The following is a 20,573-nucleotide window of genomic DNA, read 5'->3' on the forward strand; positions in this document are numbered from 1 at the left end:
TAATTCCTCAGTAATGCCCTTCCATCACATACCTGCAGCAGGATCTGAACTGAAGATTATAAAGAAGTCTATCACCCGTGAGGTAAAGTCAAATGCTGTTTGCTGGCTGCCGTGGATAACAGAGATACTGTGCCGGTCCCCATAGCTAGCCCGGGGCATTCCTCCTTGGAATATTATGTAAGGAAGCCTTAAGAGACAGAAGGAGTTAAAGTGGTCTATGCTGAAATAAGGAGCAAGAAAACATTTTAAAGAAATGTCAAAGAAAGTTTGACAACAAGTTCTTATAATGTTACTCTAAAGGGTTCATATGGCATTGCACACTGCACCCTTCAAATAGGTGAGATTGAAGTGATACACCACAAACTCACCCATTTTTTGTTGTCTGCCAGTAGATCTTGGAGATGGCCTTGCAAGGAAAAGGACCTGAGAAAACAAAGTTATTTGCTACAATTCAAGAAGTGCATCTTTACACCAGAAGTTGCTGATTCTGCTTCAGCCAGGTCACCTCACCCTCCACCCCAAGGGGAGCCACCTAAATCAGTAGGAGCCAGCACCACCTCCCCAGACCAAGCCACATCAGACAAGTCTTCTGGGACATACTGACCACAGAACTCCACAGCAAAACAGAGCTTAGGCTCAGGGGCAGGTCTAAACCGTGCTGCTGATGGCTACCAGGGAGTGGAAGTGCTGCTGGAGGAGCTGATTAACTAGGAAGGATTGCTAAAATCACAGCCATTCCTGAAACTAATATAAAGTGATAGAGCTTTAGAAGTTTCTTTGCACTCGAAAGGTGAGGTCATCCCCATTTGATGGTTTCCAGCAAATCAGAAGCTTCATTTAATCACTGCTCAGGTCAACAAAAAACACATTCAGCTCACTATTAATTACACAGGATCCAAGCAACTCCTGCTGAACAAGACACCAGCTAAAACAAAGAACTGAATCACCAACACCCTTCTTCATAAGGGGCACTGATATTGTCAAGACTTGCTCTCCATGTTCAGGACAGACTTCAACAATGCAAAGGCGTTTCAAATCCAAGAGAAAATCTGGGCTGAAATCCCTTACTTGAGGCTTACAAGCCGTTCAAGAGGCACTTCTGCATTTTGCCATTAAACACTAAGGAGAATTGCAACTTGAATATCCTACACAAGCTCAGAATTAGTTTGAGTTTGGGCAAATACACAACAGTTAAACCTCACTTACTGACCATAAGGCACAGTGTTTTCCAGAGGCTCTGCCTGCCTGTTGTCACTGGATACTGGCCACTGACTGTAACTTCCATCGTAGTGACAACTAATGAATTTACTGCCATCCCTCTGCCAGTAGAGGTTCTCCAGTTGCTGAAAAGAAAGCCATACAAATCACTGCTCTCCAGAGAGCTGTTATCTCCCCAGAACAACCCGTTTTTACTAAAAAAGCAGCTTTGTCAGGCTCTCCCTGCACCTGATTTGTCTTCAGAGTGTCAGTGAGAGCCCTTCCTGCCCTGCTGAACTGACTCTGGATTGAATCAATACCTGGCTGCCCAGGAAATGGTGTGTTGCTTTGTTATTCTGCAGATCCCAGAGGACTATCAAGCCCCTGCTGTATCCAATTAGGATCTGGTCAGGGTTCTTAGGATGCTCCCGAAGGGCTTCCACCAGTTCACAGGATCGCCTGTTGCAGTTATCTTCCGGTATCCTGCAGGAGCAGAAGAGAAAACCAAGAGAAGCTGATTCCAGGTACTACCTGAAAGGACCGTAATAAAAGGTGTAAGAACAAGAAATTAAGCAACAATGTTGAAACAGGTAATTACAATCTTCCCACAAACCCTTCAAGCAGCAGACATATCTTACGGGACAAATCACACCAGGCCTACCACATGGACATTCATCCAGTCCTGTTCAAGGAAAGGCCAGGGTTTACAGGGAATTCCAGGACTGGATCCCAGGACTATAAAGACAGTTTGAACCATCCACCCTATTCTCTTATGGAATAAAGGTAAGATGGAAATGTCAGTAGAAGTGAAGTAGGTCAGTTTTCAGCAGCACTCAGCAGAGTGATAAAAACACCATTTGAACAAAGCAGCACCAGATATTCTGCCAGTGGTTGAAAAAATAAATGGGTAATTACAGCTAAACAAAATAATTTTTTTTCTAAAACTAAACACCCCAAGTGAACATGCTCTATCTCCACAGTGACAACACCAGGCTGGAACAGGACAGAAATTGTTACTTAACACACACCAGAACCAAAAGTTTCTTTCACGAGAGTCAGGCAGATATGGACAATACCTAACACAACAGTGAGGCCCCAGTACATAATCTGGGGTGACATTTTAACAAAGGATGTGTCTGGTAGTGGGATTCCACATCTTGTTTGCTCACTCACCGCTGCAGCACGGCCTCAGGGGTGATGGTCCTGTCCTCCAGCACTCGGAAGGAGGGCAGCTCCACCACAAAGATGTTGCCACTCTCTGTGCCGAGGTACAGCACTTCCCGTGAGGAATGGGGAAGCACAGCTGTTACCTGGGTGGCACTTGGTGGAGAGCTGGGGATGCAAAGAGACTCTTGTTACTGAATTTGGGAGAGTAAACAACATAACAGGGACATTTATCAGTGTCATTTGTTTTGGAGGCAGGATTTTTTTTTTAAGGAAGGAAAACAACAGCTTTAAGACAAATTACGTCCGAAATGTTTCACAAATGCACGGACAAAAAGCCAGACATCTTTTTTACAGAACCCTAAGTGTTCCTAAAAGTAGCTCACCTAAAACTGGCGAGATCAAATGAAATTAAAACCACAACAGCATTTCCAAGTCTTACTTAGGGCATGGTTAGATTTACCTAACCCTAACAGCTCCTGTACTCACAGCAGTGAATGCGCAATATTTTACAAGATGTCACCCTTTGCACTGGTTGAGCACATTTAAAAGCTGGTCGCCCATGCCCTAGCCAGCCCTTGGTTGGTTTCCATGGATGCCATTTCAATGGATTCAGAGGAGTGGCAGGCTGTAAAAACTGGACAGGCTCTAGCTTAAACAACAGCAGAATTTTCTGGCTTGCTTATGCCCAGACCAGCTCCAAGCCCCTCCGGTGCCTTACCCAGGTGGCCCTTTGAGGGTGAAGCGATGCTCCTCCCGCAGCTCGGATGTTCCTCCGTGCTGCTTCAGGCTCCAGAGGTGCAAGCTGTTATCATCCAGCAGTGTCACCAGCTGGCACTGCAAAATGACACAACTTGCTTTTTTCAGAATGCCAGTATTAAATATAACACAGTAAATTTAGCAGAAGATTTGCTGCTGTTCATAATTCCCTGCTAAAACAAGACTGGGGAGCTGGTTCAGTTTTTTATGGCAGTGGACAAACTCTGCAGCAATGGGATTTGGGGGGTAGAGGAAGACAAGAAGTAGCCTAGAGGCTAAAAACCCTTTTATAAAGGTACATGTTATCACTGAGGGGGATGACAAGGATTTGGGCTCCTGAAGAAGATCAGCCTGTGCTGTAAAGCCCAGCCACGCAGCTGCAGGCTGTATCTCACCTCCTCCTGGCTCAGCATAGGTCTGCTGAACACACCCCAGCTTTGGGTGGGGCTGATATACTCTGCTACACCACACTCCTCACATTCTTCATGTCCAACCTCATTCTGGAGGGTTGTGTCAGAATCCTTTTATGAGCCCAGCCCTGCTGGCTGGATGTTCAAATTGGAGCATTTTACCTGCTGCAGCCACACCTGGTGCAACACTCCCCATGGGAGTTTCAGTTTATACCATTAGTTAAGCAAACAGACACCCAAAACCGCCTCAAGCCTTAAATCCCTCTCATAAAGAGGCCACTTGTGCTACACTGGGGGCATCAGGGAACAAAGTCTGCGACCAAGGCACCAGTCTGGACAGTCAAGGGAAAGTGGTTAGACAGCCACCAGACATTTGGAAAATTCTGCTTTCCTATTTTTAGAATGTGGCAATAACTGTTCAGCAATCCCCAGGAGCAAGAGTTGATACCCCTAAACACAAAGGCGGCAAACTTAACAGCAGATGAGGTTAGTAGTGAAGTTTTGAGATCCTGAAAATAATTAAATCAGCTCAGCAGCAGCTCCTGTTCTATCTGTTGTGAAGAGGAAAGACTAGCCAGTCCTACTGAAAAAATAGGGGCTGCAAAAGGAAAAGGAAGTTCTTGCTTCTGCAGCAGATTGCCTGAACTATCCTGGCCTTATTACCATTCCCAAGATGTTGCTGGAGATAAATGAGTAACAGTTATGAACAATAAAGCTACTCTTTAGTTTAAAGCTTCTCTTTTAGTTTTATTGAGCATCTCCACAGCAACAAGCACTGCTGAGAGCACAAAATACACTGGGATAAACATTCCCAACCAAGCAGCATTTGAATATACTTGGTAATAGGAGCCCAGATCCCTGGAATAAATAAGATCAACACACGTTTAGGACAGCTGTCCGTAAGTCACAGAGGTACTGAAAATGCACTCACCTGATCAGGTATAAAGTGAATCTGCATTACAGTGTTGTTTTCTTCATGTAAACCCATGAACTCCACCCCTGGAGCACCATATCTGATGAGTTTGTTGAGGATCTACAGTATTTAAGGTGACCCACAGCTACAATTAATTGATAAGAAGCTTGCTAGAAAGCAAGACAAAAAGAGATTAGTTTGAAACCACATTTACTGTTGGTGAGCTGGACTGCAAAGAATCAATGCAAATCTACTTTTGATTTTACATGCTTGTAAAATTTGCAGGCTGTGCTCACTGTGGAAAACAGGGAAGTTCATTTCTTCCTTCAGTATATGCAGAAGAGGTACCTGGACCCTGTTTTTTCTCAGGGATGTTCAGTGGTTTCCCAGACACTACAATCCTGCTTAACTAATTTGTAACCAGGAAACAGATGGCTACTGCCTGCATGTGGAGTCCAGCCTCTCAGCACAAACAACACCAGCAGTGAATGATTAAACTGGCAGAGACAGCACCAACTTTTCCTTTCTGGGCTGGATGACATGCCTGTTTTACAGCTCATCTAACTGGTCTTTGCCATGAGAACCATCTCACACACAGAAAAATGTGACAGACTGGATGTCATTAGCTACAAAAAATAAATTACCACCTTCAATGTTTAGGTCTTTAATTCCTGGATGGTCAAAAACTCAGGAAGTAGAAAGTATTTCTGACTTCAGCTTTAACCTTTGAAATAGAATTGCTTTAGGAAAAAAAAAAAAATAAAAAGGAACCCTGCCCCAAATATTTAAACAACCCTGGAATTTATAATGTGAAGGATTGCTAAACTTAGGCCAGATCTAGTCTGACCTTCTGCATAGCAAGAGCAGAGTCTTGTTTAATATCTGCATCAGCTCAGCTTCTGTTGGAGCTGTAGCTCAGCTCTTGGAAAGACAATCCCACACTGATCAGACCAAAAATTACTCCAGACCCTGGCAAACTGTTTCAGTGTTCCAGTAACCCTTGCTTGCAAATTCATACTTAATCTAACTTTTGAAGTGTCTTCAAAGCTGCACTAATTCTGTTGAGGTTAGAGAACTCTCCCCCAAGGTGTTCAAAGGATACAATTTGATGGCTCCTGACCGTGTCCCAATGGCCATGAGACGCAGAAATGGGCTGTAGCCCAGGGCACTGGGCTGGTGGGGAAATCCATGTTCCACAGTCTGGGGGAGAGAAGGAAAAATCATGATCAGCAGCTTGTTTCATGGGCATTGTTGGGCAGAAATTCAACATGGCATGGCAGTCTGAAATACAGCACTTAATGGCAGCTTTTTCTGCTGAAAGGTGTTCAAACCTTTTTGATTTGCTGAAAAACAGCCTAATGATGAACGAGTGCTAAGAATCCCTGGCTCCACAACCAGGATATCCAGAAGTGTAACAGAAATGAAAGAGAAATATTCTGAAAACAGTAGCCTGAGCAGCTCTTGATGTTAAGATTATAAATAACTCTGTATAAGCACAGCTTAGTCAGTCAATACAACACACTCCATCACTCCACATCAGCTGCACTTCTATAAACCAGCTGCTCAGCACAATTTCAAAGTCTGACACAAATACTGTGCACTGTAAGACCAGCTTTATCTGCCAAATTCCACACAGGTCAGCCTTCCTGACTTCTTTTTTGTGACTGACATGAAGAAATGGTGAAAAGCAATGCAGAGCTATGAGTGAACATCAGTGTTCATCAAGGAAGCAAAACAGATTTCCTGTGAGCAGCCAGGAAAACTAATGTAATCCATATCCATTTTCCAGAGGGAACATGAGGAACACTGGAATTTATTGAGAGCAGGAGCCTGCTAGGCCACCTCAGAGTAATTCAAAGCCATTTGGGACTAAAAAGCTGTCACTGTCACAGGGAGCAGTGTGGCTTGGCCTTGGTGGCTTCCCTAAAGTACAACTTACAACTGCTCCAGGAGGGAGATTGGGAGCATTTGTACACACGACATTGATGCATTTACACACCAGGGCCTGCCATACTTACAGGATGCCACCAAGCTGCTTAGAAAACAGCTCAGTGAGGTTTTCAGAAGTGCTAATGCACAGCTCTTATCCTGGTTTAGGCAAAAGCAGTATGCACCAACACACAGGTAAAGAGGACTGGTGTGCCCACAGATTAATAGGGAAGATTAAGAGGGATGCTTCCTGAAAAATGCTGATCCTTAAAGACCCAACTTCTGGAAAATACCTTATTCTAAGGCAAGCTGGCCAGCTACAGAATAGGAATTCGTTACACTCGCTACTGGAAAAAAAAAAAAAAAAAAAACAGAAAACTCTCCATCTACAGCACTTGCACCTCACTCCCATCCTCATTTCCATCATGTCTGAAGCAAAGCTACCACATCACTTAAGTTTTATGCTTTATTCAGCCTAAAAGTAACACCTGGACTTTATTTCCTGCATAGTGATTTCCCAACTTAATCCCCTGCACGAGAATCAAATGGAGCTGGTTTCATTTCCGTGGTCAGGCCATAGCCCGAGGTGCCCCAGCTGCTGTAAAGCACTTTAATGTCCTGCTCAAAGACAGCATAGGAGGATCCAGCTGACTCCAGAGTCTGCCAGTTTGCTTCGGTTTCACTCGTTTGATCACAATTCCTAAGCTGCAAGAAAAGATCTCCCTCCTCTAAATACTGGGTACCCCAGCCTGAGGTTCTCTTACGGGAAGATGAGCCTCTTTAGAAGATAAAACTAAAAATATTGGAGCATTTCCCAATCTTCTGCTTGCCAACTCATTAGGCTGGGCAAAAGAGTAGATAGTAACTTTTTTACCTTTTATAGGTAGTACGCCAAGATTAGTACTATACAAGCTCCAAGACCACTGAGTTTACTTCCTTTTTTGATAACTTAATCTTCAGCCTTAGCTATTTATATTCTAAGAAGGTAATTTAAGTGTTAGGTTTGCATTATTCAAAACAAATTTTGATAACTCAATCTTTTTACTGTCACCCTTGAAACTGCTGCTAACCAACCTTTGTATAGCTACACATACAAAATTTACTAGAGAAGGCTGTATGAAATTAGGAATTTATCAATGGACTCAGAAGTGAAACAGGGCAGTTTCCTAACCCAGCACAGGCAAAGAGGAATTTCTCTGCACTGTGATAGCTACTGAGGCAACACAGAAAAGCTTCCTAATTGTCGAAGTTGTGGGAGTATAAAGCTATGGTGCAAAATTCTGGGAAGAAGATCCAAGGTAATGTTATCTTAACAACAAATCAGACATTTAAATGAATCAGGTGTAGCACAGGCAATAAACACCATTCTACTCTCACCCAAAACAAAGTGAGGAACTTGTTAGGGAGACACCAGCGTAACTCCCCCTGATAGTTTTAGTTTCAACTTGTTCACAGTCACTGCACTGTCATGTTATCAGCACAACCAGGTGCAATTTTCAGTGACACATCAATTAGAAACTGTGATTATTCTAAGATTTCTTCCATCCCAAAAGATAAAGCTTTAGCCACAACTCTCAGAAAACCATGACTTATACAATACTGTACTGCCTATTAGGAAGCTGTCAACACCAGCCTTAATACTGGCCTAATTATATCTTGGGTTTGATGTGTTAATTTGTAAACACATTAGACAAGTCAATAAAAGCTTTAATTTTCGAGTATGAGACCTATGAACTGCACAACCAAGTGTGTATGATTCAGTAATAATAATAGAAGGGTGATTTTTTTTTTCCTCCAGGTTTTCATTCAGCCAAAAATTTGAAGTACCCCCCCATTCCACAGACACATTTACAAAAGAGAAATATCAGTAACAACCACAGTGTGCTACACAACTGCTCATGGAGAGCAGTAAATGTACTAAAGGTTTCTAGTTGCTCTGAATCTTCAACCAAGATGCCCATAAGATGCAACAAAGATAACTCTCTCTTATGTCATTTGTTTCCACAGCTGGACAGTAAAGGCTTCAGGGTGGGTTTTGGGCTGCATTTGACACCACCAGGGTCAGGCATTCACATTCACTGTCCTGATTACCCAGATCTTTTCCTTGTACTTATTTGCACCCAGTTGTTAAATCACATCAAGCTAGCTTTGGGCTGCCCTCCCTCCCTCCCTCCCCTCGGCAGCTTTCATCAGTCAATCCTTTCACCTGCCCAGCAGGTAAACGCAGCAAGGGGGAGAGAGGGGGGCAGGAGGCAGCAGAGGTTACAATGGAGCCTTTCAGCAGAGCTGAAATAAGAATCTGGAGTGCCCACAATGTGCCCTCCTTCTCAAAAGGGTCTTTGTTTCTATGGGGAAAGGTAGGAGCTTTTTCTCATTCTCCACAGATTTGTCAGATTCAAGCAAGCCCGGTGTCAGCAGCACTGACAAAAATGCTTCGTGTCAGTCATATTTACTGCAGGAAAAATGTGGCCAAACTGAACAGTTGTTCCCAGCCCACACTAAAGCTGTGCCGATGAAATTCAGCTCTGTCTACCTCCTTTCACTTGCCTTTGTTTCTCCTCTCAGATTGTTTTATGACAGAGCAGAGAGAAACCCAACCACAGGCAATACAAGCCCTGTCTCTTTGTTAATTCATCTTTTGAAGAAACAATGAAGCCTGTATGTGCTAACTCCACTTTGCTTAGACACTAATTCAGATTTCAGGTAAGCTCTCCATCACACCCATCAGCAAAGGGGCAGGAAGGCTGAAAACAGGGGAAAAACCATGAAGCCATAAATTAAATGCAATGCTCCCAGTTGGGTAACATTCAGCTGTAAGACAGGCTGGTTCACCTGTGTGTTACCCATCATCTAGTCTGACAATGCCAGCCTGAACATGTTTCTTCTGCAGGGCTTGGATTGAGCCAAAGGCATCCAACTACTACTTCCAAAATCAGGATAAACTCAAAGAAGTAGACTGCCAAGTCCACATACCTTATCCTTCATTCTATCCACTGTGCTAAAAACAGATTCTTGCAACAGGTACACACAAGTATGGGAAGTTCTTACTCATACAGAGAAACAGATGTGCAAAGCTAAGTGACTAGCAGAATTTAGGAAAGTGTTTTATGAAACAAACACAACTTTGAAGACAGTTTGAAGCGCTAGTCCAGTCATCAATCAGTCCTTTAAAACCATCTGGACCACCTCTTATGCAAAACAGAAATGCAAGGAAGAAGCAGTAAGAAGATCACAGCCTATTTACACCTGACAGAGTAAACAAACATCCACCACCACCAATTAAATAGACTTTCTTAATTGAAGTCCATTCTAGGTCAGCATGGTCAAATACATTCCACTACACTAACACTAAATCTGTGAGGCATCATGCATTTATATTCAACTTCAGTGTAAAATGAGGGCAGGAATCCCCAGCACCTTTAAGGTACAGAGCTTGCCTTTAGTCATGGCCCGCATCACACACTGAAGAGGTGCAAATCCACCGTGCAATTTCTCTGATCAGCAACTTTACAGGCCCACAAAATATTTCCCAAGCAGGTTCTTAACCAGAAGTCCTTCAAAGACCTCAAATAACAAGTGTTTAAAAACCTGCTTACCAGCCCTAATGTGCTTGCTCTAATAGCACATTAAACCAGGACAGCCTTGGCACACAAAGCACTATGATTCTTGGCTCCTTGAAGCCACAACCTTCAACAGCTCAGAATTTAAGGTCTGACTTTCCCAGATTTTCTCAGTCTACCTAGCTGTGAGTAGATGTTTATTGGATCAAAGGGTAGAAGCTTTAAAATGACCCATTATCTCTAGAAATACTGGAATGGGAGACACAAGACTTGGGGAAAAAAAAAACCCTCAGTTTTATGCAAGAAAAAAACAGAGTGTAAAAGATTCTGGTATAATGTTCATTCCCTTCTGATTCTTATTAGAAAAGAACAAGTTACTGTGGCTTAAAGGTGCAAATGGATTTTACAAGGCCTTTAATTACCAAGCTGTTAATGAGAGTAAACATTAGGAAGTGTCCAAAGTAGTTGTCTCCCTAGAAACAAGATGTCATATTTACCTTCAGGACTGAATCAAATGGAGTCACAAATCCTGATGTCAGCTTCTAATATATTTGGAAGTTTCCCTCTGCTGCAAAAGCTACCTCTTTCAACCCTGTTTTGCATTATGCAAATTAGCGTGTCTCTGGCAGGTAAAGCTTAGCCAAACATTCTCATAAGAGAAAGGTCTATTCAAGGAGGAGCCATCCTTAAAATAGCAGAGTTTTTCCAAGGTATATAGAATTTTAAATGCTTATAAGCAACTCTGACCCATCCCTGGGACATCTTTTCTGAAGCTGACATTGCATTTAGCCAGATGCAAACAACTCAGACCTGGTCTGCATTCACTGATTTTTCTACTGCATCTACACTAGGATTTCCTGGTGGTAGCAGGCAGAAAACAGACCCGAAGCACTCTTGAGTTCCTTTGTCTCCCCAGTGGCAGGGAAGTATGCATGGAATTGGTGTTGCTCAGTACCAATTACATTAAATCATTTATCTCAAATATCCACAGTTCCACTTCAAGTATCCATCTACATTACAATTACAATGAATCAAGGAGGTTATTTCCTAAGCTGATTTCATTTATACATTACACTTTGCAGCAAAATTCCATTTAAACCTTGGAAACACAAAACCTACAAATATATTTCTGCTCCCCAAAGAAAGTGTAAGTAGCCATTAGCCTAGCCATGATTTAATACTAGGCATTTTCAAAGATAAAAGCATTGTGCTCCTGGCCAGAGCTCAAAAGAAAAATGCCCAGAGTGTTGGATAGATAGCACAGCTATTGCAATTTCTTCTTCACAGAGGGAAGGAAAAAATTTAGAAACTGATTCAGACTAAGACAACAGTAAATTCATTATTAATGCCCATTGTGCTGCCTAGGTGCTAGCACAGCCTTTTAAATGCACATTTAAAAGCAGGGGGGTACACTTGTAAATCCAAAGTATAATCAGGGACAAAGAACTCTGGCTTCAGCTGCATCACAAGCAGTGGCTTATATGTATCTTTAGGAAAATGTTTATTTTCCTAACAAGGGCTACCTATAACAGAAACAGTCCCAGCACATAGCAGGACAAGTGACAGACCACTCAGAGGATAGAAAAGCTGCTGTGAAGCAGCTTCTTTCAACAAGTGCCACTCAACAGCATCACAATATCCTTCCTCTTAAAAAAGGAGACAGAATTGAGAACACACCCAGGACCTTAAAGGAAACTACTCAGGCACATTGGGGGAGTAAAAGGCAGAACTGAAAAAGAGAACAAACCAGCACCTCTCCTAAATTTAACTTTTCCACCCACACTCAAGTGGTTTTTCCCTCCTTTTGCAGGATGCAGTGGCTCAGGACAGATTTGCCTTGAAGTCTGAGGAAAGCCCTGTACCTTGTTAAACTGGAAAAGGTCGCGCTTGAGCCTCTCTCGAACTGGATCGTGTCCGGGTCTTAAGAACCTTCTCATTTTCGTTGCTGTAGTATCTTGGCAACAAAAATCCTAACAAAACAGAAAAGAAGAGTCTATATAAACAAAAGCAGCCTGAGCAGAAAGCGGGCAGAAGTAGGTTATTTATTTTGGTTTAGCAGGTAACAAATCAGCCAGAGTAGACTGAGACAACATCGCTATCGAGTGACTAAAACCTGATACCAGTCTAGCACAGCTCTCTGGTGCAGCACTTCACAATTCTATTTTCACATTGATAAAGCAAACTAGTACAGATAAAACAAGAGGATTCTGAAAAGGGTTTTGCACTTGGCTGTTCTGCGATCCCTTGAGTTGATGCTATCCAAAGAAAAGGAAAAACTGCAGCATTTGCATAAACGTTCAGACAAACCCAACCTAAAGGCCAACTCCCAGGCTCAAGCATTATTGACTAGCATCAGTTTGCACCCCAGGTAACCCTCCAGCTATTGAGCCAAAGAGAGAAAGAATCCCATTTTCAGGTCTCTCCATGGGCACGGCAGAAAGGGCGCTGTGCTGCCTGCAGGGGAGCCGCATTAATTATTAACTTGCTTTTGTAAAATATCAAGCCGAACTCCCTGCTTGAGGTGGGGGTAGGGAAGGGAATTTCGCACCTGCAATTCACTGTGCCGCTGAAGCACAAAGCAGTTTCCCAGTGCCTAATCTCTCACAGCGACAGAAGGATCCAAGCAGGACAAATCAGACCTGACTCGCAAGCCAGCAATCACATGAGGAATCCCAGGCTCCAGCTTCCTACTCTCTACAGCTCAGGACGCTGTCACATTTCCCCTCAGCACAGGTACTAAGTGACAAGCAAACCCTGCCAACTCAAAAGCAAAGGCTTGAATTCACATCCTGAAACCTTACCCTGGTGTTAGTGCTCCTGCCTGCCCTGGCCATTTCTCACAGGCTGCAGTTTACAGACACTTCACTCAGTATTTTATTTTAATTTGCTGGACAGAGAGCAATTTGCCAGCTACTCTGTACATGACACACATGTGCAGTGGGGCCAGAACTTCTGAGGCACAATGAAGGGTCAGAATGGATATTATACATGGTCAGAAGAGGTTCATACACACCCTACAGTAAGATGGGGAGCGGGGGACTGATGTTGCATGAGAAAGAGAGGGACAAGGAGCACCAAAGGAACTGGCAAGTGAACAGAGGGGCTTTGAACACTTCAAACAGTGGGGCTGGAGGTGAGTGACTATGGGGATGAGCTTTCACACCTGTAGAGATAGGAATAGCACAGCTGGAAACAGGGTGGCTGCCTCTGTGCTCCTGCCAGCAACAATGGCCTTTGGATAATGACCTAAAGCAGCCACTCCTGAAGAGCTTGAGCTGTTTTTCGAAGAGTTCCTAGCAAGGCCTTGCACCAGCTGTGAAGGTCCAAAAGAAGGAAATGGTGTGATAAACAGGATGCTCCACAAGCATATTTTGAGAACTCCCTTTAGAAACTCCCTGAGCTTGAACTTGTACCTCTTTGTTGCACTACTGTCCTTTTCTGCTCACACTCCAACATCTCCAGTCACCTGTGCAGCACTGCCCTGAGCTCACCAAAGGCCTGTAATGCAGCCCTGGTTCAGAGGACCAGAGGATCACATGAGGATCAATCACCTGAGTCACTTAGAACCTAGAATTACTAGGATCTACGTGACTGGAATATGTCACCTACGTGACATTCCAGTCACCGGGAATCACAGGCAGCACCAGCTAGCTACCAGAGAAAAAATGGCTCTGAGCAGGGCAGCTACAGCTGTTTGTGTTTGTGGGCCACCAGCACATGCAGGGTGAAGAATGCGCACAGAAACAAACCTATGGACCTCAGAAAAGAGAGGAAAAGTGTCGTTTACTTGGAAAGTAAATCCTTCTACAATGATTTAGCACCTCAACTGAAATTTCAAAAATAGTGTCAGATCATAAGACATCTTTTATTAGACATCCCTGAGAGAGGGACATATTTTCACAAAGCTACATTCACTTTAAGTTAGCAAAAGTTACAGAGCAGTGACAAGGTGCTGCGCAATGAAAGGACAGCACATCATGCCCGTGTATAACACACAACTTGCCCTTAGCCAGACAAGGAAAGGAAAGTGCCAAGGAGGCACACCCTTTCCCACTGTCAGTCAATATCCTGGACTTGTTAAACGAGGCAAACCCACAGAGAAACTCTACTAATTACCCTCCCCACTTTAGAACAAAAGACATCAGCTGTGCCAGCAGAAAGTCAGTGTTAGGACCAAAGAGAGGGGGCTTGTTTTGAGAGAGACACAACTTTACATTTAAAAACCTGCTAGAATGTGTTATCCTAAAATATTAATGGCATCCTGAAGCATGCTGTTTAAGCCTGCTTATGCAAGAGCTCCAACATTCACACTCCAGCCCACAACAACTTGTTCAACAGGCTAAGAAGTGTAGTAGTTCTGAACTGAGCAGTAACTCACTTGAAGAACCATCACCCTGAAGGGCTGAGAGGATCAGAGAAGGCAAACTACAAAAGTCACCTCTTATAGACTGATATCAGAGTTTCTTTCTGACCAAAGAACCTTTGAGTGTCACAGTATGGCAGCGGATGAGGACGAGCAGTTTTGAACAAAGGCAAAGAAGGAATAGCATCCACTGCAGCACAGGTTGTCCAAGTTATTATCACAAGTTTACAAGGCTCTTATCAAAGAGAAGAATTTTGGTTTTAGTACAATAAGCAAGTATCTGTTCCAATTCTAGAAATAGATTCCACAATCTGTATAATCTTATCTTCCAGATGCACATTTACATTTTAGCAGTTTGTTTCTCTCCCACACACCTTTGGAGTCTTACATAAAACTCCAGCCCCATGTGCTTTGCAGTTGTCTGCTAGTCAGCATTTACAACCATCTGGTAACAGTTGTGGCTACCAGTAGCCAGAGAGGAATTCTCCAGTAGCCTCTGAAGCTATGCCAGGTCTGCATGTATCTAATGTTCTTATTTTCCAGGGAAACAATTCTTTAGGCTTTCAAAGACAAGTCTTTTACCAGAAACTATGCGCAACATTCTCTTCTTTTAAGATGCATTGAGGGAAGCTGTCTAGAGGCAACAATAGCCCAAGGCTGAGCCAACCCAAGTTTTGCTGGTACTCACTACATGGACACCTGGCAGCAGAGCTCAGAGCTCCCCAACATCAAACTCCTGCTGCTTCCTTACCTGAATGCTCAGCTAAATACAGTAAAGTCCCCTTTTTCACCTCATTGGATTAGATCCAGACACAAAGCAAAATCTCCTCACTATTCATATGGAAAGGCAATGAAAGCATGAGTGGCAAGACAATCCTGTTTCCAATCAGAAGCTAAGGAGCAGTTTAACATCACAACCAGATTTCACTCTGTCCTCCTTGCTCAGCTCCATTCATTTCAGATGCCCTGAGAGTGAGACGTGGCATGTGAACTCATATTCATACAGAAGGACAAATGCTCCTTCCCAGAAGCAGCATTAATTGTTCCTCACTGCTGAGCGTCACTGATCCAGAGTTCCATGTTTTCCTTTGGCTTCCTTGCTTCTACACACAGCAATGTATCTTGATGCCCATGCACAGCTTGCTGAGACACTCTCCATCATTTTCGCCATCAACTTGGCACAGGTTGGCAGGGAACTACCCTGTGCAGAAATTTGTTGGAATTTTTCCTTGTGTCCTCTCATGAGAGTGGAATTTCCAGTCAAAATGCTGTAAGTCCCAATCACACAAGTTAATCCAGTCTTGCAAGAAGAGGAAACCCAGGTAAGAAGTTTTATTACGTAGACAATATTAAGTGTGGATGCAGTCTCAAGTGAACCCCACAACAAAAACATACCCATAATGAGTTTATTTTGCTCACGTAGCAGAGTTGCAAGGTACCATCTGTGTGCTTCCTTGGCAACCTTTGCTCGGCTTGAACAGGTTTTCAATGGGATACAGTCCAAGAGCTTTCTTTTCAAAATGCCAGCAAGCATCTCAAGAACTCTTAAATACTGCCTTGACTTAGGTTTCCTTCTCATTCCTTCCTCAGCACTCCTTCCTGCTTACAGGTCCTTAAAGCGAGAACATCTACCTATGCAGCTGATAACACTTTATCAACCCTGCTAAAATAAAAGAGGCCTTATCAAGCAGCTTTGTTTGAACTCCAGGCAGTTGGTGCTGCTGTAACAAACCGTCACTCCCATGGCCTTGTCTGAACTAGGTTCTCTCCTGCACCCAGGAGTTTGCCCTGTTGCTGTTACCAACACAGTCAACAGCAAGACAACAGAGGCCGGGTCAGCTGCACAGCAAAAAGCTCTTCCTTAGCACCAGTGATCTCACACCAACAGAACTGAGCAAAGTATCACTTAAACACCAGATTTATCACATTTACAGATTTCAGGTGCCATAACTCACTGTGAAAGGACAAATTTAAGAACAATTTTAGCTTGAAATCAATGAAACGAGCCTGAGCTATTATTTAACTGTTCATCTCTACCACCCTGCTTGGCTGTGACACACTGTCAAGGCAGATACTCAAGAAGAAAGCACAAGCCAAGCAGAACAGCTAAAGCAAGGGAAGGAGCAGTTGCAGTACACAGAGAGAAGTGTAAGACACCACCTTCTCTTCCCAGGAGAAGGAAGATGCTCTAACATTAATCTCAGTTTAATGAGACCATGCAGAGATCTCCTTACACAACTGTTGAGCCACCGCTACCCCCCACCACTTGCAATTTCATAAACAGGAGAGTGTTCAGGTGTACCTTGCATACAGTAGTCAGCGAGGAAAACCAAAAGATCCTTTAAAAAGAATTTATTTCAGTGAATCTGGAGAGACAGACAGTGAAATGAACAACTGTACAGACTGGCAATACTATGTGCAGGTGGCTGCCCTTCTAAAACACAAACAATATTAAACTATCAGACATCGATTCTCCAAGAACTCTTTGAAAATAATTGAGAACTAATCACACAACTCAGGCAAGTTCATGTACTGCCAACAGCCTTGTACTTGGAATTACCAGGAACCGCCCACCTGCAATGAATTTGGGAATTGTGCAAACTTTGTGTGTCATTAGGACTTCTATTGTGTTCTCCTTGTCATGGGGGCATGACAACACAAAGTTTCAAAATGCTACAGCAGAACAAAGTCTTTGCACTGAACAACATTATTGCCCATGATGCAAAACCTTTTGTAGGCTTTGCTAAGGAGCGTGAATCAAACAGAAAAGTGGTTTGTAACTTTGGAGCAGCACTTCACAGACAGTGGGTCGATGGAGCAAATCATGAAAGCATTTGCTTCATAAAGCAATACAAAGAGATCCAGCTATGAGAAACGTTTATATGAGAACTGGAGTTTCCATACAATTTCTGCATAGAAACCAAACCAGTGCCTCCTTTGGTATTTTAAAGAAAGACGATTGTACTAGCAGTATCACATACTCTTATTGCCATGTATTAACTGCAAGACATGGGTTTAAAACCTCCCTTGCTCTTTGACATTTCTCAAGCTTCTGTGTCAGCCAAGAAAAGACACACCTCTTCCATAAGCAATTCCCAGGAATAATTATGTTACCATACCAAAGGCCACTGGAAGATAAAGGGCTCTCAACTGGTTTAACTCCTCCAGTACTTTTCTTTGGTCAGCTGTTATAGCAGATGCAATTTGTTCAAAACCAAATAAAATATGTTCCTCAGCACCATCCTATGAAGATGTTTGAGAACTCTTCTCCCTCTCCAATACCACAAACTATATAGAGCCCCTTGACAGGCTACAAGCAGCACTGAGCAGGATTAGGGACTGCTCACTACTGGCACGGATCATCCTGATCTTCTCCATGGGCCAGTCTACCCCTACAAGAAACGTGCCAGGATGCATGGAGGAGCCTTGGGACGTACCAGCACTTTGCATTCCACTTGCCAGAAGCACCAGCTTCCCGATTCAAAGCTAAGATCACCAAGCAGATGCTCTGGGCACACAGCTTCAGCTGGGACTTGGTAAAGCCAGATATTCCAGTTGACTGAAGTGCTCTCGGATGCTGCTACAAAGAGCAGCATTCCCCATGAAGTAAGACATGACAATGGACAACTTTTACTTCTACCATCTCACTGCAGCTGTCCCCCTCTCCTGTCACTATCCCCACACCAGTACAAGGCTTTGTGCCATTGGCTGCAGAAACACACACACGGGAGTCAGATTCAACTGCTCTATACCATCAACAAAACTAAACACAGACAGGCAAAGCTTTCTCCAACACCAAGGTTAAGCCCCAGCTCCACGAGGGGATATACCAGCAAGAGCCTGTTCCCATGGCACAGTGAAGGGCAACCTGAGACAAAGGCTGAACAACTTCCTTCACCGTTTTATTACACCTGTTTGCTGCCTGCTGGAAGCAACGTGCTCCTTCATTCAGCAAGTTCTCAACTTTGTGGAGGGGAAAGAAAAACTACTAATAGTGACAAGATGCATTTAATACGGGCATAGGAAAAAAAAAAAAAGAGAGAGAAAATGCTAACAGAATATCCTAAGGGAGTCAGAGTCACTGTAGTTCTTGTTCTTGTCTTCTCCAAGACCCGCTGCTTGGAGCCAGCGGCAGCACTGGAGACTTGCGGGGCCGGGCTGCGAGCAGGGGCATCTCCGACCGCAGGACCGGGCGGGAGCGGTTCCTGCAGCCCCCGCGGAGGCTCCGCGCGCCGGGAGCGGCCCCGGCCCGGACCCGCTATAGGGCCCGGCAGGATGTCCCGGAGCGGCCACTGCCACCACCTCCCCCGGGGAATCCCGGGATGCGGAGCTGCCGCGCGGTACCCGCGGGGCTGCGCGCTCCGGCCGGGACGGACACAGCGCAGCGAGCCCGGGACCGGACACAACAGCAAACAAAACCCCAGCAGCCCTCAGCGCCGCGTCTGCAAGTTCCACGGGGAGACACTGCCGGAGTCCCCGGGTGCGCCGGGGCTTCAGGTGTGGGCAGCCCCAAACACGGCTGGCCCAGGAAGGGCGGAGAGCCCGGGCACCGGGGAGTGAATCCCCCTCGGGGGCACCGGCGAGCACCTGCCGGCCCGGCCGCGCAGCCCAGCACGGGCGGGCATGGCGGGCCGCCCCGGAGAGCTCTGCCGGGGCCGTGCCGGCCGGACCCCCCCGCCGGGACCCCTCCCGGGAGCCCCTCCCGCCTCCCCGCGCGGCCCCAGCGAGCGGCGCTCACCTGCGGGGGCTGGGGCCGGGCCGCCCCGGCCGCGCTCCGCTCCGCGCCCGCTCCCCCTCAGCTGCGCGGCGGCCTCGCTCCGCGGGCACCTCCGGGCGGGGCGCGGGAGGCGGGGCCTGGGGCGGGACCGCCCCGCGGGCGGAGCCCTGTCATGCAAATCGCGTATATGGGCGTGACCTCGCATGCAAATACGGTCTGGCCGCGGCTCCGCCTCCCTTTCAGCCAGCGCACTCATGAATAATTCAGCAGCGTGCTCGCTGTAGCCAATCAGGGAGCGGCGCCGCGCGGCTCGAGGAGCGCGGGCACCCGGCACCGGGAAAAGGCCGGGAAAGGGCGGCGGGGAAAGCCGGGGCCGGACTCCAGGGCCCTTCCTCCCGGCTCTAGCCCCGCGACGGAGCTCCCAACTTTCACAGCCTTGCCTGTGAAAATAGGCAGACGTTGCAAAAAGTCGAAGCCTTCGCTGGAGAGGGGAATGCAAAGTCCCATTGCACAGCCCCGCAGCAGCCACCCCGTGTCCTGCTGCAGGGAACAGTAGATGGACAAGGAAGCTGTATTTATGTAAAGGGCAATAGTAGGTGAAGGTCTGCCCTCTCTGCATCCATGCAAAAGCTTGAAATTACCTCTGACAAGGGTCCAGTAACAGTATTTCACCCACGTTTCCAAAAGTCATGTTTTTCCATTAAATATTCAGTTCTCTCATCTTCTTGCAATGCTCAGCTGATCTGCATCCCAGGCCAAAATGGAGCAGTGGTATCAGTCTGGATCATGCTCCTATTCTGGGGTGGGTAAAGGCACCATCAGATGTTACAGTGCTGAGCAAGGCAGCCACAGTTTCTCAATCCTCTCTGCAGTGGTTATTAAATTGTAATTGTCTTGTGCTGAATCAGGGAGTCTCTGCCCCAGTGAAACTCACTGGGTGGCTCTGGTAGAGTTCATTGATACAATTCCACCTTGGCATAAAGAGATGAGACTGATTGAAATCTACAGGAGTTTGACCTAATTCCAGGACAAACATGAACCTTGTGGGTCAGGCTGGAGTTCTCCTGGCTGCGCCTGTTCTTAGAAACTCCCTTCCCACTGCCTTTAATCCGTAAAACAGTCTGGGAGAATGCTGAGGGCAGCTAGGGCTGCCAACCCCGGCTTTAGCGAAAATTATCAGAGCCAAAGCCCTCCTGGAAGGAGGAAGAGGAAGGGGAGGGAGCGTGGGAGGAGCCGCCAGACCCCTCACCTCAGGAGAGCCCCGCCGACTTCCAGCATCTGATAAATGGGGCGTGTGTGTGAAACAGGAGCAGAGCCCCGGCACCCTGGGCTATGATACCTCTGACCACGCAGGAGGAAGATGAACGAGGAAGAGGTGTCGTGTGCCGACAGGAACTGCACGCGGATGTAGGGACACCTCCAGGCTCTGAGTCACGCTGCCCTCCCCGGGAACAGGGCAGCGGCTGCAGCCAAGCACAGACGGCGTAGGAGCAGGGTTACCAGGGTTACGCAGCCACAGGGCTGCATGACCTTGAGCAGGCACTCACCAGCTGCCGCTGTT

At 45.6% G+C, this 20,573-nt stretch overlaps 2 protein-coding genes across 3 annotated transcripts in view; one reads left to right on the forward strand and one right to left on the reverse strand.

The window, feature by feature from the left end:
* The window catches only part of LLGL2 (LLGL scribble cell polarity complex component 2), a 33,172-nt gene extending 14,066 nt beyond the window's left edge, over positions 1–19,106 (reverse strand). For both annotated transcript variants that reach the window (XR_008439995.1, XM_053994610.1), the window contains exons 1-10: positions 19,034–19,106; positions 11,795–11,902; positions 5,546–5,643; positions 4,462–4,543; positions 3,083–3,198; positions 2,371–2,529; positions 1,518–1,680; positions 1,211–1,343; positions 369–423; positions 33–187 (exon numbers count right to left, since the gene is read on the reverse strand). Coding sequence is in view for 1 of the 2 variants with exons in the window: in XM_053994610.1 (XP_053850585.1) it covers positions 33–187; positions 369–423; positions 1,211–1,343; positions 1,518–1,680; positions 2,371–2,529; positions 3,083–3,198; positions 4,462–4,543; positions 5,546–5,643; positions 11,795–11,869 (1,036 nt within the window). In the remaining variant the exon portion in view is untranslated. The remainder of the gene's footprint in view (positions 1–32; positions 188–368; positions 424–1,210; positions 1,344–1,517; positions 1,681–2,370; positions 2,530–3,082; positions 3,199–4,461; positions 4,544–5,545; positions 5,644–11,794; positions 11,903–19,033) is intronic.
* LOC128817004 (collagen alpha-1(X) chain-like) lies at positions 12,957–20,376 on the forward strand. Its single transcript, XM_053995071.1, has 3 exons — positions 12,957–13,065; positions 18,406–19,226; positions 20,320–20,376. The coding sequence occupies exons 1-3, from the start codon at positions 12,957–12,959 to the stop codon at positions 20,374–20,376; spliced, it is 987 nt and encodes a 328-aa protein (XP_053851046.1).
* Positions 20,377–20,573: the final 197 nt, after the last annotated feature.

This window comes from Vidua macroura, chromosome 19, assembly GCF_024509145.1.
Source record: "Vidua macroura isolate BioBank_ID:100142 chromosome 19, ASM2450914v1, whole genome shotgun sequence".
In the NCBI taxonomy this organism is placed as follows: Eukaryota; Metazoa; Chordata; class Aves; order Passeriformes; family Viduidae; genus Vidua; species Vidua macroura.